At 43.9% G+C, this 13,466-nt stretch overlaps 1 protein-coding gene across 2 annotated transcripts in view; it reads left to right on the top strand.

Annotated features, from left to right (window-relative positions):
* The window catches only part of TCF25 (TCF25 ribosome quality control complex subunit), a 486,799-nt gene that overhangs the window by 238,120 nt on the left and 235,213 nt on the right, over positions 1 to 13,466 (top strand). For both annotated transcript variants that reach the window (XM_086945785.1, XM_086945784.1), the window contains exon 9: positions 4,831 to 4,924. In XM_086945785.1, the coding sequence (XP_086801911.1) occupies positions 4,831 to 4,924 (94 nt within the window). The remainder of the gene's footprint in view (positions 1 to 4,830; positions 4,925 to 13,466) is intronic.

Genomic DNA, 13,466 nt, shown 5'->3' with positions numbered 1-13,466 from the left:
AAAACCCCCAATAAATCTTACCCCAGACTCCTTCCCCTATGTGGCAGTGCTTATCAATGTACCACCTTTACCCCCAGGGCAGAGAGAAAATTTCCAGATGCTTAAAAACAAGACCATGCACTGGTTAAAGGAAAATCGTCCTCTGCCGGGTGATATTGATGGGCTAATAATAGGGGCTAGGAGAATTGACTGGATGGGTTATACACCAAAAACCCTGGGGGGTGACTGTATAGTGGTTAACTTTCAAGACCCTAGGGTGGTGGGATGGATAACAAGGCAGGGATGGGGAACAAATAAGGGTGGTATTGGTATTGTGGACCTTACTTTCTTTTACCCCCGACCCTCGAGTGTAACTACAAGTCTACTCAACGAGCCTTTAATTCCCCCCATTGTACCATGGCCAGTTACTTCTTTACCACCTCCCCCTGTTGGTTATAATCATATACCACATACATATTGTAATTCCTATGTGGGATGGCAGGAGTCGGGCTGGGGGTATTGACATACTGGTATTGATAGCATGGGTGGAATCATAAAAGAAGTGGAAGGGACACGTGATGCTAGTGGTAATACCATTTCTATAAATCTAATGGAGAACAACATCGAGGCTGGGTGTGTGGTTGGAGAAGGAGGTTCAAGACTGGGAACACTAAATACAAATGTCCTATATTCTGTAACAGATGATTCAATTGTGGACCCAACAGATGATTTAGATAGGCTGACTAGTCCAATGGAAAGCCCAATGTCAGCCCATGTATTTCCACTTGTCAAAGCTCGGGTCGGGACAGATGTGACCAGCGGTACTCTTTTATCTTGGAATATCGCCGGGTTGGCTAGTAAGTTGGATTCCCAACTTTGGGTGGAGTTCATAAGTGGTTTTGACATCTGTTGCTTTCAAGAAACCTGGGCTTGTGATCCACTCTTTTGCCTAGGGTACTTGAATTACTGTATACCGGCCTCAAAAGGGGGAAGAGGGCGGCCCAAGGGTGGCCTAACTGTTTGGGTCAGACAAGGTTTGGACATTGGTATAAAAATCCTAGACGTGGGAAATATTGATCTACAATCTCTCAGACTCTCCTTCGTAAAAGGCCAACCAATAGACTTATACAATGTTTATGTGAGAGGAGATAAAGTAACAAGTCTATCCACTATTGAGTTGTTGTCTGATGTCATGGAGGTCAATTCCCGGGAAAATGTAAAGATAATTGTTGGGGACTTAAACAGGACCTTTGAACCCTTGGACTGTACAAATGACTTTATGGAGAGCGAAGAGGATAATCTCTGGGGAGTACCATCTATAAACTTAAAACCCGTGAAGCGATGGACAAAGGAGATTGTATTGCTAAATGGAATTTGCTTGGAACATGGCCTAAGAGCTCTTAACGGCAGGACACCCGGTGACAAGGAGGGCAGCTACACTTTTGATAATGGTATTAATAGGAGCCGAATAGATTATATATTGTGTAGTCTCCAACTGTGGAATGGGGTTGTCGACATGGCTGTTAGGCCCCGGGTTGAAAGTGACCACAACCCCCTATGTGTGTCACATAAGTGGTGGAATACAGGTCTAGGAAACCCTACTGAGACACACGACGAAACCCCTCTTTTAAGCAACGACGAGCGAAGGTTAAAATGGCCCAAGGTACTAGCAAATGAGGCCATTCTGACATATATTGCTAACGAGGTCGATCGTGCAATTTCAGAAATTGAAGCAGTAGTCCCAGTGGTGCCAGGGGACAACGGTATCACTGAAATCCACAATAGGTTATTCTCCCTTCTAAGACCATGTTTTTTCATTAGGAAAAGTAAAGGGAAGAAAACCAAGGTAGTGGGCAGGTGGTTTGATAACCACTGTAGAGTAGCACGTCTAGATTTGGGGCATGCAATAAGGAACAGGGATCGTGCCGCAGTGGCAAAAAATAGAAAACTCTATAAATCAGCCATCTATCGCGCTAAAAAGAAATGGGACGAAGATCATTGGGCCCAATTAAAAGAAGCCTCTGACAATAAAGACTCAATGTTATTCTGGAAAATTATCAAGTGGGGTAGTGGTGCAGGCCCAGCTAAACCCGACAACAATGTACCAGTGGAATCCTGGGTCGATTACTTTGGGCCACAGTACGCAGAAAGTAATAAATCCGTGGTTGCTGACAATATAATACTGGTTTATGCAACCGAGGATTTATTCTCCCTTAGTGAAGCAGAAACCGCCATTTGTTCCACGAAATGTGGGAGGGCGCCAGGCCCAGATGGCATCCCCCCTGACATCTTCAAACATGATGTGACTAGATGGGCGAGATATACCCTCCTTGTGGCAAATGCCTTAGCAAAGGGGGCAGTGGTTCCAGATATTTGGAAGGGTGCAACCATAATCCCCATCCACAAGAAGGGCGATCGCTCATTGCCTGCTAATTACAGGCCTATAAGTTTAATAGCCACCATGCAGAAAATAGTCGGGAGAATGGTAACAAACCAGCTAATGGACTGGGTAGAAGATAATAGCGCCCTTTCCCCATATCAAGCGGGATTCAGGCGAGCAACTAGTACCATCGACCAGGTCTTCCGCTTCACCATATTGCGGTGGAAGACCGTCGAATTGGGTAGGGGCAGCCTGTACGTCGCCTTTGTCGACCTGCGGGCGGCGTTCGATCTAGTCCCCCGGTACAAGCTATGGTCGGTTCTCCAAAAGCTGGGGATTCCTGCAGAACTGCTAACACTAATCATGCGACTGCATGAATCCAACTTTGCCAGAGTCCAGTGGGGAGGTAGTAGGGAGATAACATCGGACTTCCCTGTGGAAAGGGGTGTTAGGCAAGGCTGTTCCATGGCCCCTCTACTTTTCTCGTTATTCATTAACGGGATAGTCGAGAGAATGTTGAGGGCTAGTGTAGATGCCCCATCGTTGGCGGACACCAGGGTTCCGATCCTGATGTTCGCTGACGACACTCTTATTTTGTCTAAGACCCCCATGGGGCTGCAACGTGCATTGAGCATTTTTGATGCTTTTTGCCTGGAGCACGGGCTAGAGGTAAACGTTGGAAAAACCAAACTAATGGCCTTTTCTGCAGGACGTAGAAGCTATCCTAAAATAACTCTAAACAACAGCAGGCTCGACATAGTTAATGAATTCACGTATCTGGGAGTGCAGATCGCGGGGGGGACTGGCTGGACGCATCATGTGAACAAAGTAGTCCTGAAGCACCAGCAGCTTTCAGGTGCACTAAGGGGGGAACACCGTAAATCAAAAACAAAACCTATAAAACCCGCAATGACAGTGTATGATGCGAAGGTTTTGGGTGCCACCCTATATGGCGCGGAACTTTGGGCTTGGAATAGTCTGGTGGCTCTCCAGAATTCCGAGAACAAGTTCATGCGAGGGATTACTGGACTTCCACAGAGCACCCCCCTAATCCCATTGTTCCTGGAGTTAGGCAGACGAACGATTGTCGACAGAGCTCGACTGCGACCAGTTCTTTACTGGAGACGTCTTTGGACGACTCCAGAAATAAGACAGTACGCGGAGGGCTTTCTGTGGATAATCAAGGAAGATATCTTCCATAAGATAAAGTGGTTAAAACACCTGAAAACCATGTTGGTAAATCTGGGGTTTTCGAATCTCTGGAATAACCCCGAGGGAGAAATCTTCCCAAGCAAAGAAGCCCTCAAAGAGCAATATTGGGAATGGGTGGGAGGCAAGATGCTAAATAACACCAGGACAGATTCCATGTCTGGTCGTTTTCTGGAGACCAAAATTTTTCCCGTCCTAGAAAATTACTGGTCCAACATTACGGTACCGATGGACAGGAAACTTGTCTTCCAGTTAAGGTCAGGATCTATCCCCCTTAAGAAATTAACATCTGGCTGGCACAGACCCACTAACAATCTATGTCCTGCTTGCGAAAATGCCGAGGAGAGCCTAGGCCATTTTCTCTTCGCATGTCCAGCCTATGCAAACCCGAGGAGAAAATGGCTCTCGCCGGTATGTAAAAATTTGGGGACACGCGATAGTGCAGTGGCCTTAAGAATCCTACGCACAACAAACCAGGATCCGCTAGTGACGGGGGTAGCCAAATTCATGGGTTGGGCTTGGGCGATAAGACGTCGGTATCTGGGGGGTATTAGGTAAGCAGGGATTCCCTTTAATAATTTTTGTGTAATTGGTATAAATTGTTTTATCTGTGATGTTGTATGTGCTGCACTGTGTTTAATGAAGTTTTTATCCTGTGATTATGTATTTTGAGTAAATTGTCTTGATTTTATGTGCTTTTATGAGAATTGTCTCGAATAAAGCTTATACAACAACGAAATTATGTGCAAAGCTGGTGAATGTACACTAGTTTCAAGTTATATGTCCCATTAGCTTTATGTCCCTTTAAAGTTGACAAAACATCCATGATACTTTAATAGGTGTCTGCCTTGACTGAAGCCAATAAATATAGCCTGAGACTTTTTATGCATCTGCAGTTTTAAAGTTAATTGTTTAGGACACAGTTTGTTGCTTATTAGTTTGTCTTCACTCTATTTTCATAGCCCATTTTCACAACCAATTTGTTACCTAGTTAGTGTGGCTCGAAACTAATCAATTCTTTTAATGGAGTTTTCTTATCAGTTCTGCCACTTAATATTTGGTGGTCTTATAAAAACAACTGTGGTGATGACAGATGTGATGGCAGATGATACTCCACCTTTAGATGCCACAGCGTGAGCTGATTATGTAAGATGATGGAGTGATGAAAATGCAGATGTCTTAAAATAAGTTCATAATGTCATAGTTAAAGTGTGAGAGATTGCCCTTCTGTCCCACCCTTATGATGTTCATTTCATTTGCAGAGCGGGCGCTCTTCAGTTTGGAGTGTGCCTTTCATCCAGTGTTCAGTCTCACCTGTGGAAGTAGCCGGTTGGATTATCGGAGACCAGAAAACAGGTTGAATTTAAGTGTTAATTCTATTCTTAGCACTGAGTGTCGTCATAGATCTCAAATTTTGCCTGAAATTATTGTAATACCTAATCAGTCCAATTTGTTCTCTGTAAGTGCTAGCTAAAGGCCCTACTCATGTAATGTTCTTTTTTTATGTACTTCATTGTGTACTATTTCAAAACGCCTTCTTAATGTACAATTCTTCAGCATTAGATCTCTCCTAGATTCAGGTGCACTTTCATGGTGGCCGCCCCCTATCTTTACACGCGGCTCGTCATGAGAATCGCTCTTTAACACAGGGGCCTCCCCAACCACAGCATTTCCCCCCACCCCCTGCCTTTCAATATGCTTCGTGCGAGGTCTTGCATTTGCAAGCGTTTGAGCTATTGCCATTATAAATGACAATGACTTTTATTTACGTTGGTTTTCAAAACACATAAATAAAAGGCATTTTCGTTTACAATGCTAAAAGCTTAAACTCTCATCAATGCGAGACCTATTGCATTGCAAATGCTTGTTTTTCCCTTGAGATCCTTGCAGAAGCATTTCTTAATGGCTGCCAAAACCAAATGGGTCAAGAGGTAGGGATATTAACCCAAGCATTGTTTTAAGTGTTTAATTTTTGCTTGAAATTGTGAGTGAACATGATGCTGGTCACTCTATACGAGGCAGATTTTGGAGTTGCGAGGCTCTTATTTGAATTATGTTCATGTAGGTAGTGTAAATATTTGGTCCTTACTGCTCCTCTCCTCTGTTCCCCAGCATATTCTCACTGCTGCACCCATATTATATTTTGGGGAGGTCATGGGTGGGAGGGGAGGGAGCTGAGGTCTCCAGAGGCGACACCATGTAGTGGGTCATTACTAATGAGTGATATTTTAAAATATTTGTTATACACTGTAGTTGTTAAGGTCTGTGTTATGTCTTCATCTATGCTTTACTTTGAAAGTCAGACTGGGGCAGTGACGCTGCTTCCAAAGTTGTGACAATGCAGTGTCATTCACTGAAGAATAGTTGAAAAGATATCGACCGGATGGTGAATCTGAATAATTAACACAGAGCCCTTCAGGATTAGCATACTGAGCTTTTTCGGCTACCCTAACATACAGATTACAATTTGGATGATGGAATCTATCAATACCTAAACCACGACCGCAGAGTCGTCTCCCTTGGGAGGCTCTCCACCTAAACAAGCGTCCTCTGAGCAAAGAGTCCAACCGGATGGTGGATTCCGCAAAAATTGTTGCAATTTGCTGTTTAAAAGCTTTAATATGTGGAAACCAAAACCACTGCACTTGACTATCCTCCTTTTTACTGTCCTAAAGAAGACCCGCTGTGACGTTGGTTCAATAACGCACACATTTGGGTCGAAACGTCGACGCTCTACGCCAACCCATGTCCTACAGTTTCCTCACCCCTAAATTGGAAAAGGATTTGTACTAGGGTATTTGAGAATACTTGAAATATAAATTGTAAAAGGACAGTTACTCGTTGATTTTTATATTTTACAATTTTGTATTTTCTTGTTGCTTCTTAAATATTTCATGTATGACATCACCTTGTCACTTTTGTCACCTACTCACGAAAAGTCATCCCCCTTTTTTGTTTATTTGTTGATAAGAAATACGCATGTGACAACCATATACAAAAAGAATAGTATATTAATAGTTTGAACTACGAAATACTTTTCTCAGTGTGTTTCTTGTAACATATTGGGTATAGGCATACTAAGAAATTGCTTTATCCGACTGAACCTTATGTGGATTGTCGTATCAAGTTCTGAGGGACACAGGGTCACCCCATTACTGTCAATGGTTGATGAGTGAAAAAGCGGACTAATTTAAAAATATTGTCAATTTAACGTTCTTATAGCTAGTAACGTTTTACAGGTTTTGGTTATTTTAAAGGGCGTTTGAATTTAAAAAGAGCCCATAAAATCTGCACAAATGTGACCACTTTTTGACAGCGTTAGTTTTTTGTGTGTAATTTACAGGCGTATATTGCAGATGCTGAGTGTTCATTTGATGTCATTAGAGATTCACCAGGCTTGTATACTAAGCCTATCCTTCAAGGTCTGTAGCCTTAACCCTTTTCTAGACAGCGCTCTTCCTGTCTTAACTACTTTTGTACTTAATCTGTTTGCTTTTATTGCAGGCAAATACAGTTTCCATGTTTTTTCCAAAACTTCATAAGTGCGTTTTTGCCCATTCGCTGAGCTTCCTTGATATCTGACCCGAAGCCACACATATATTATATGCATGGGGTGGCTTTATGGTCATCAGTGCTTTTTGTATAGGAACATTGGGCTTAAAAGGCACAGACTTTGGTTACACCTTGGATGTGCTACATACACGTGGACTGCGTACTCAGGTTATGGCCTGCTTCATCATTGTCACTTGAGATGTAATGTAGGAGTTCATGATCAGTGCCTTGGGAAGTAGTGTTATAGATGTATTTCTAGCCATGTATAGCACATTTCAAACTCTTGGTTTATGACTATAATATCCTTTGAACTGAGTTTATTTTGGGGAATATATAATCGCTTTTTTCCAAATGAGCAAGACACATATTTTTAATATATTTGGTTATGGAATTTCGAGGGAATTTGTAATGATATACATGTTCTAGGTCATGTCGTCTGAGCACTTCCAACGGTTGTGCCAAATACCCTTACCCACTTTTCTAGATGAACAAATCAAATCAAAATCAAATTTCAAGCTTTATTCGACTTTTAGTCATAAAAGCAAACCTCCTAACCATAATACAATAAATACTAAGCAGCAAAATAATTCAGTAAAAACATATTAAACAACAAAAGTCGAATGCTGATAAATACTAAGAAGTGTATACATACATTTTAAAAATTCATTAAGATAAATTTAAAAACGAGCAAGTTTAGACAGGCAGTTCATAGTTCATATTAACCGGTAGACTTTAAAGTGCGTGATCTTATTACCCAGGCCCAGGCCAAGAATTTTGCTACGCCTATTACTAATGGTGTTGAGCAATCAGATACTAAAATTCTTAGGGCTTGTGAACAACAGCGAGTACCCATATTTTTGCAGACTGGTTTTAGCCACCTTCGACGGGGAATGATATACAAGGGGCAGGAAAAAAGCAGGTGCGCAATGTCTTCGATTTGATTTTTACAATGGTTGCAGTAAGCGTCCTGCGATGAGGACCAGTGTTGTCTAAAAGCGTTCACTGGGAGTGTTCCCACACGGAATTGGAAGTATAGTTTCCTGTCAAATGGACGTTCAATTACATCCCAATATTTTTCATAAAGTGGAAGTTGTTTACTGTCCAAGAAGCATGATGACAGGGTTGATTGCAAGCCTTTACGATACACTGATACATGTACCGACTCCCAATAGATATCCTTCAGTTGCTTTTTCGATGGGAATGAGGCAACATCCTTATTACCCCACAAGTGGTCAAGGCCCAGCTTCACCAATGTACCCCGAAGTTCCTTTAGCCATGTATTGCAATGAAAACGGTCACAATTCACAACATCATAAAGAGCTGATACATAATGGCTTAACTCTGGGGTTACCATTAAACGCCTCCAATACAGCACAGGACGTAGGCGGCAATATCTTCGATATTTTTCCTACCTAGGTCCATCTTTAGTGGGATTATGGGTGTACTTTGTGGGGCCCTAATAAGCCCTCGCAGAAATTTATTTTCCGCCCGCCCCAAGTCTCCTAAGTTTGAAAAGCCCCAGAGCTCAGACCCATATAAGCATGCACTCAATACCTTCATACTATAAACTTCGAGTGCACAATTTATAGGTCTTGTCAGAGATGTGTTATGTTTGATGGTGACTGCGCCTGCTAGCTGACTAAATTTTAAGGATGCCATGTTAATGTGTGATTTCCATTTCATATCATGTTGTAGGATAATTCCTAAATAGGAAAAGGCATCTACTTTTTCCAGTGGGTCACCCTTGTATTTTATCACCACCTTGAAAGCTGAATGTGAACCCAGGCACATGAATTTGGTTTTGCTGGTGTTTAGTTCCAGACCCCGGCTATCACAAAAATCCCCAAAGGCGTCAACCGCTTTCTGCAGTCCACTAGGCGTACGCGATAGTAAAAGCGTGTCGTCCGCGAACATTAGTACGGGGACGTGTACACCTGCTATAATTGGAGCATCATTTGGGGATTTTTTCAAATACTCTACAATTCCATTTATATAGATTGAAAAAAGCGTTGGGGCCAGGACACACCCTTGCCTCACCCCTCGTTCCACTGGGAAAGGGGCCGTCACTTCCCCCTACCTTATTTTTGCAAAATTGTCTTCTTGGAGGCGCACCAGCAAGGTAAGGAGTTCATGGCTTATTCCCACATCAGCTAGGGTTTCCCATAGTTTTTCTCTCGGGACCAGATCAAATGCGGCTTTTAAGTCCACAAAAACTGCATACAATGTGCCATTTCGCAGCGTGACATTTCTCCAATAAATGGCTAAGAAGTAAAACACTTGGTCAACACTACTAGTCAAGGGGCGAAAACCCGCTTGATATGGCGACAATATATTTTGATCTTCAATCCACTGCTGTAGCTTGCTCTGGACTAATCGACCCATTATTTTCTGCGCAGTGTCAATTAAACTAATGGGTCTATAATTTTTTGCCTGGGTTTTATCACCCTTTTTAAATATAGGGATGATTTCTAGATGAACAAATCTGATTCATTGATAGGTGGATTGAATCTGTTCTTGACTCTATAATCCCAGTAATGACCAAAAGCAACAGAGAAACCTCCCACCGGCCCCCTTGTTCAGTGGTACCACACAAAAAAGTTCTGCAAATTTCTTGAGAACTTGACAAAAATCCAATAGCGCAGATGACAAAGCAGGGTATAAGGTGGCCTTAAAAGATTTCTACCAAACCTACCACACAGCTAGAGCCACCTTTTTTTGTCTCTGATAAAATCAACACATCCCAAAACTGTCCGAAAACGCTCTTTCGAGTTGTTGAAACACTATCTGACTCTGCAGACACAGCCCCGGTTGTCCCTCTCTCACAGTTCCAGTGTGACGAACTAGCCACTTTTTTCTCGGAAAAAAAGTTGTAGACATTCAAGCCACTTTCTCCCCTACATCAGATTATAACTGCAGACATTCATGTTACTCCTTCCCCCATATTCGATCATAACTCTCAACACTGTCATCCTGTCAGGTCCTGCTCATTGAGCTCATTTCAGCTCCTGCCCCCCACCCCCCGGATTCAAATCCCTCCTCACTTCAATTGTCAGGTTCACCTCTTGACCCTTGCCCTCCTTTGGTGTTTGGCAAACTTGAACCATTCTCGATGGATTTGCTTACACAGCTTCTAAATGCCTCGCTTTCTCAAAGGTATCGTCCCAAAGGGCATGGAAACATGCAATGGTCATGCCCTTACTCAAAAAATTATTCTAGACCCATTTATTTGGTCTTGTTATAGACAGATATCCCTCTTGTCTACCCTATCTAAAGCCCTAGAAAAGCATGTGAACAAACAACTTACAATGTATACAGAACATAATGGCCTGCTTCCCCCTTCACAATTGGGTTTTAGAGCCGGCCATAGTACGGAGTCAGCTCTACTAGCAGTAACTAAATGTCTAAGGCAACAACTAGACAATGGTGGCACCGCTGCACTGATTCTGTTGGAAGGTGAACCACAACACACTACTCCATAAGTTTGTTAAAAATATAATCGACAGATGTGAACATCGCCGGCACCATCTTACCTAACAAGAGCCATCATATGCACGTAAGTGGCACCCATTTTAGATACCGCAGCCATTTCGTGCGTTGTCGATCACCAGCGCGTCACCCTGACTTCGCAGTCATCCCCCGCGCTCTGCCAACCCCCAAGCACACATGCTAGAGTCATAAAAGCATCCTCAGCGCGACCCAGCCCCGGAGCCACTTCCCGTGCCTAACGCCCATGCCCTTTCATCCCCCTCGCACGAACAGGCCTATCGAAAACCTCCTCCCCTGCACCTGGCTGTTCGATCCTGTCCCAGGCAATAACCAGCCCCTGCGGATGCAGTTAATTACCCCCGTACAGTAGGAACTCGTTCCCCATCAAAGGGGTCGGAATTAATCAATGACACAACCCTCTTAGATCTGACTGATTCCGCATACTTCAGACCCTGCCGGAATGCCCAGCTGCGCGATAACAATCACCTGCTGAGACCAGGGTGGGGACATTATCTGGTGGGTATGTGTGGAAACAAGTTGGAAGCGGGGATTCCAAGGATGTAATAAACTACTGTCAGGAATGTCTTACCCTGCAATAAAGAGTCGAAGTTGTGTATAAAAGGCTATGCCACAGAGGTACAGTAAGAGTACCTCGAGAAGACATTTAGTTTGTCCGAATTGACGTGTTTTCCTCCGGAGAAATAAACCTGTTCATCGTTTCCGCGCCTGCCTCTTTATTTGATTAGCTAATAATCGAGTGGATTAGAGGCGACTAACGCCAAGCAGTGATTGATGATAACTAGAGAAAATCTGCTTTTCTACAAGTTAGAGGCTGTTGGGGTGCAGGACACAGCTCTGTCCTGGCTGACCTCCTTCCTCTGGGATCATGTCTTCCAAGTCCACACCCATCAGCATTGCTTTAAGCTGCATACTCTACCTTTTGGGGGCCCCCAGGGGTCCATTCTGAGCCCAACCCTCTTTAACTTGTATATAATGCCACTAGCGGACATTGTAGTAAAGTATGGTCTCACCCTCCTCCTGCATGCTGATGATACTCCAATCTCCTTCTCATCTTAGAACAACAGCGAGGAGACATTGAATAACTGCCTCATACAAGTCTGCTCCTGGATGAAAACGAACTCCTTAAAGTTAAATGGAGGAAAGACTGAGGTCGTATTGCTGGGCAGCCTTCCCCACCTGTGTGACCCACGTCTGTGGCCTTGCAGTGATGGGTACTTTACCCACCCCTGTTCCAATAATCAAGAATTTAGGAGTCGGTCTGGCAGAGAATCTATCCATGAGTCACCAAATCACCAAGTGGCTGCCTCCTGCTTCGGAATCTTGAGATGCCTCAAACAAATTCTACGATGTCTCCCGTTCGCAGACCAGCGAACAGTCATCCAGGCCTTTGACATCCCAAGGCTTGACTACGGAAACTTTCTTTATCTAGGGGTCACAAAGTACTTTCTCAGGCAGCTCCAGATAGTGCAGATTGCAGCTGCAAGACTCCTGCATCCCCCCCCCCCCAAGTACCATTCCACTGCCACACTGCTGCGCCTACTGCAACTGGCTCCCCATTGAACGTTGCATTCAATTCAAGGCACTGTACTATGTCTTTCAAACTACAGCCCCTCCTACCTCAGATCTTTGGTGTCGCCATACACACCTAGCTGGCTCTGCATTCAAGTAATTTAGATAACGCTGTAGTTCCTAAAGTTAGGAGATCCAGATAAGGAGGCCGAACCCTTTTCTTTTTAGGCCCAAAGTTGAGGAACTCTTCCCTCTTGACTTGAGAGCCTGCTGCTCACTTTGTCTTCTGCAGGAAGCTTGAAACCTGGTTGTTAGGTCGAGCCTGGGCAGCGCATGCGCTGTGAGGCATGCAGTATTGAGGTATGGCATTGAAGCTCTGCCCATTTCCCGCCCATCTTTTCAATTGTCTCTGGTTACTGTCATTGCAAAATCGTTGCTTTTCATTCGTGAATAGGCTTGGTATTACCTCCCTGGTACCGCCTTGTCTGCATTTGTAACCTCCCATAATGACTGGACTTTTTACTTGTGTTGTTACACGCTCTGCGTCATGCGTCGGTGAGCACGATTTTCTTTAACCCTTTCCATGCGTCGGACAGCCCTCGGCCGTCCGACATCACGGTGGTCGTGTGCGTCGGACGCCCCCCGGCTATCCGAACCACGCACGCATGGAATTTGTCCGCACCACTGGGGAATTCCAGCCGCATTCAAGGGGTTAATGAATAATGTGAGACAATGGGAGCTGCTTCTTGTATTTGCAGAATGTCCATACAGCACTCGTGGGCCAATGGCAGACCCTTCTTGTGTATGGAGTACTCTATGCACTCTTTCACTTTAATAGTAACTGCCCCCACACATTTCACCTCTACCCGAAGAGGGAACTGAGAAAAAAAGCCATTCCTAGAAATTTGCATAGTTAAGCCATAAACTTGCTGCAGAGTTCCAGCTTATGATTTTGCTGGAATAACGTGGTGTGGCGAGAGAGCGGGTGAGAAAGGACGAATCGTGGGCTAATAAAACCACAGTGCTCCTCGGCTGCACAGGGCTGGCTCTAACGTGGGACATGCAGAGTAGTTGGCCACTCGGTAGTGTCTGATAAATTACTGCAAACTTTTTCTATGGGGTGCAGGAGTGGGGTTTCTCCGTGGGGGAAATACTTACCCCATAGAGAAAAACAATAATGAGAAAAGGCATGCATTTGCACATTGGCATAAATTTCCCCTGCATTTGTACTTTGCGTACAACTTCGGATTTGGAAAATAGCAAAATATTTCAAGTAGTTAGGGATGAAAGCTGCGACAGTCTAAACTTTCCAGGTGTACTCGTGAGAATG

This window comes from Lissotriton vulgaris, chromosome 12, assembly GCF_964263255.1.
Source record: "Lissotriton vulgaris chromosome 12, aLisVul1.2, whole genome shotgun sequence".
NCBI classification, from domain to species: Eukaryota; Metazoa; Chordata; class Amphibia; order Caudata; family Salamandridae; genus Lissotriton; species Lissotriton vulgaris.
Note: the sequence above shows the minus strand (reverse complement) of the source record. Positions and strands in the feature narration are given on the sequence as shown.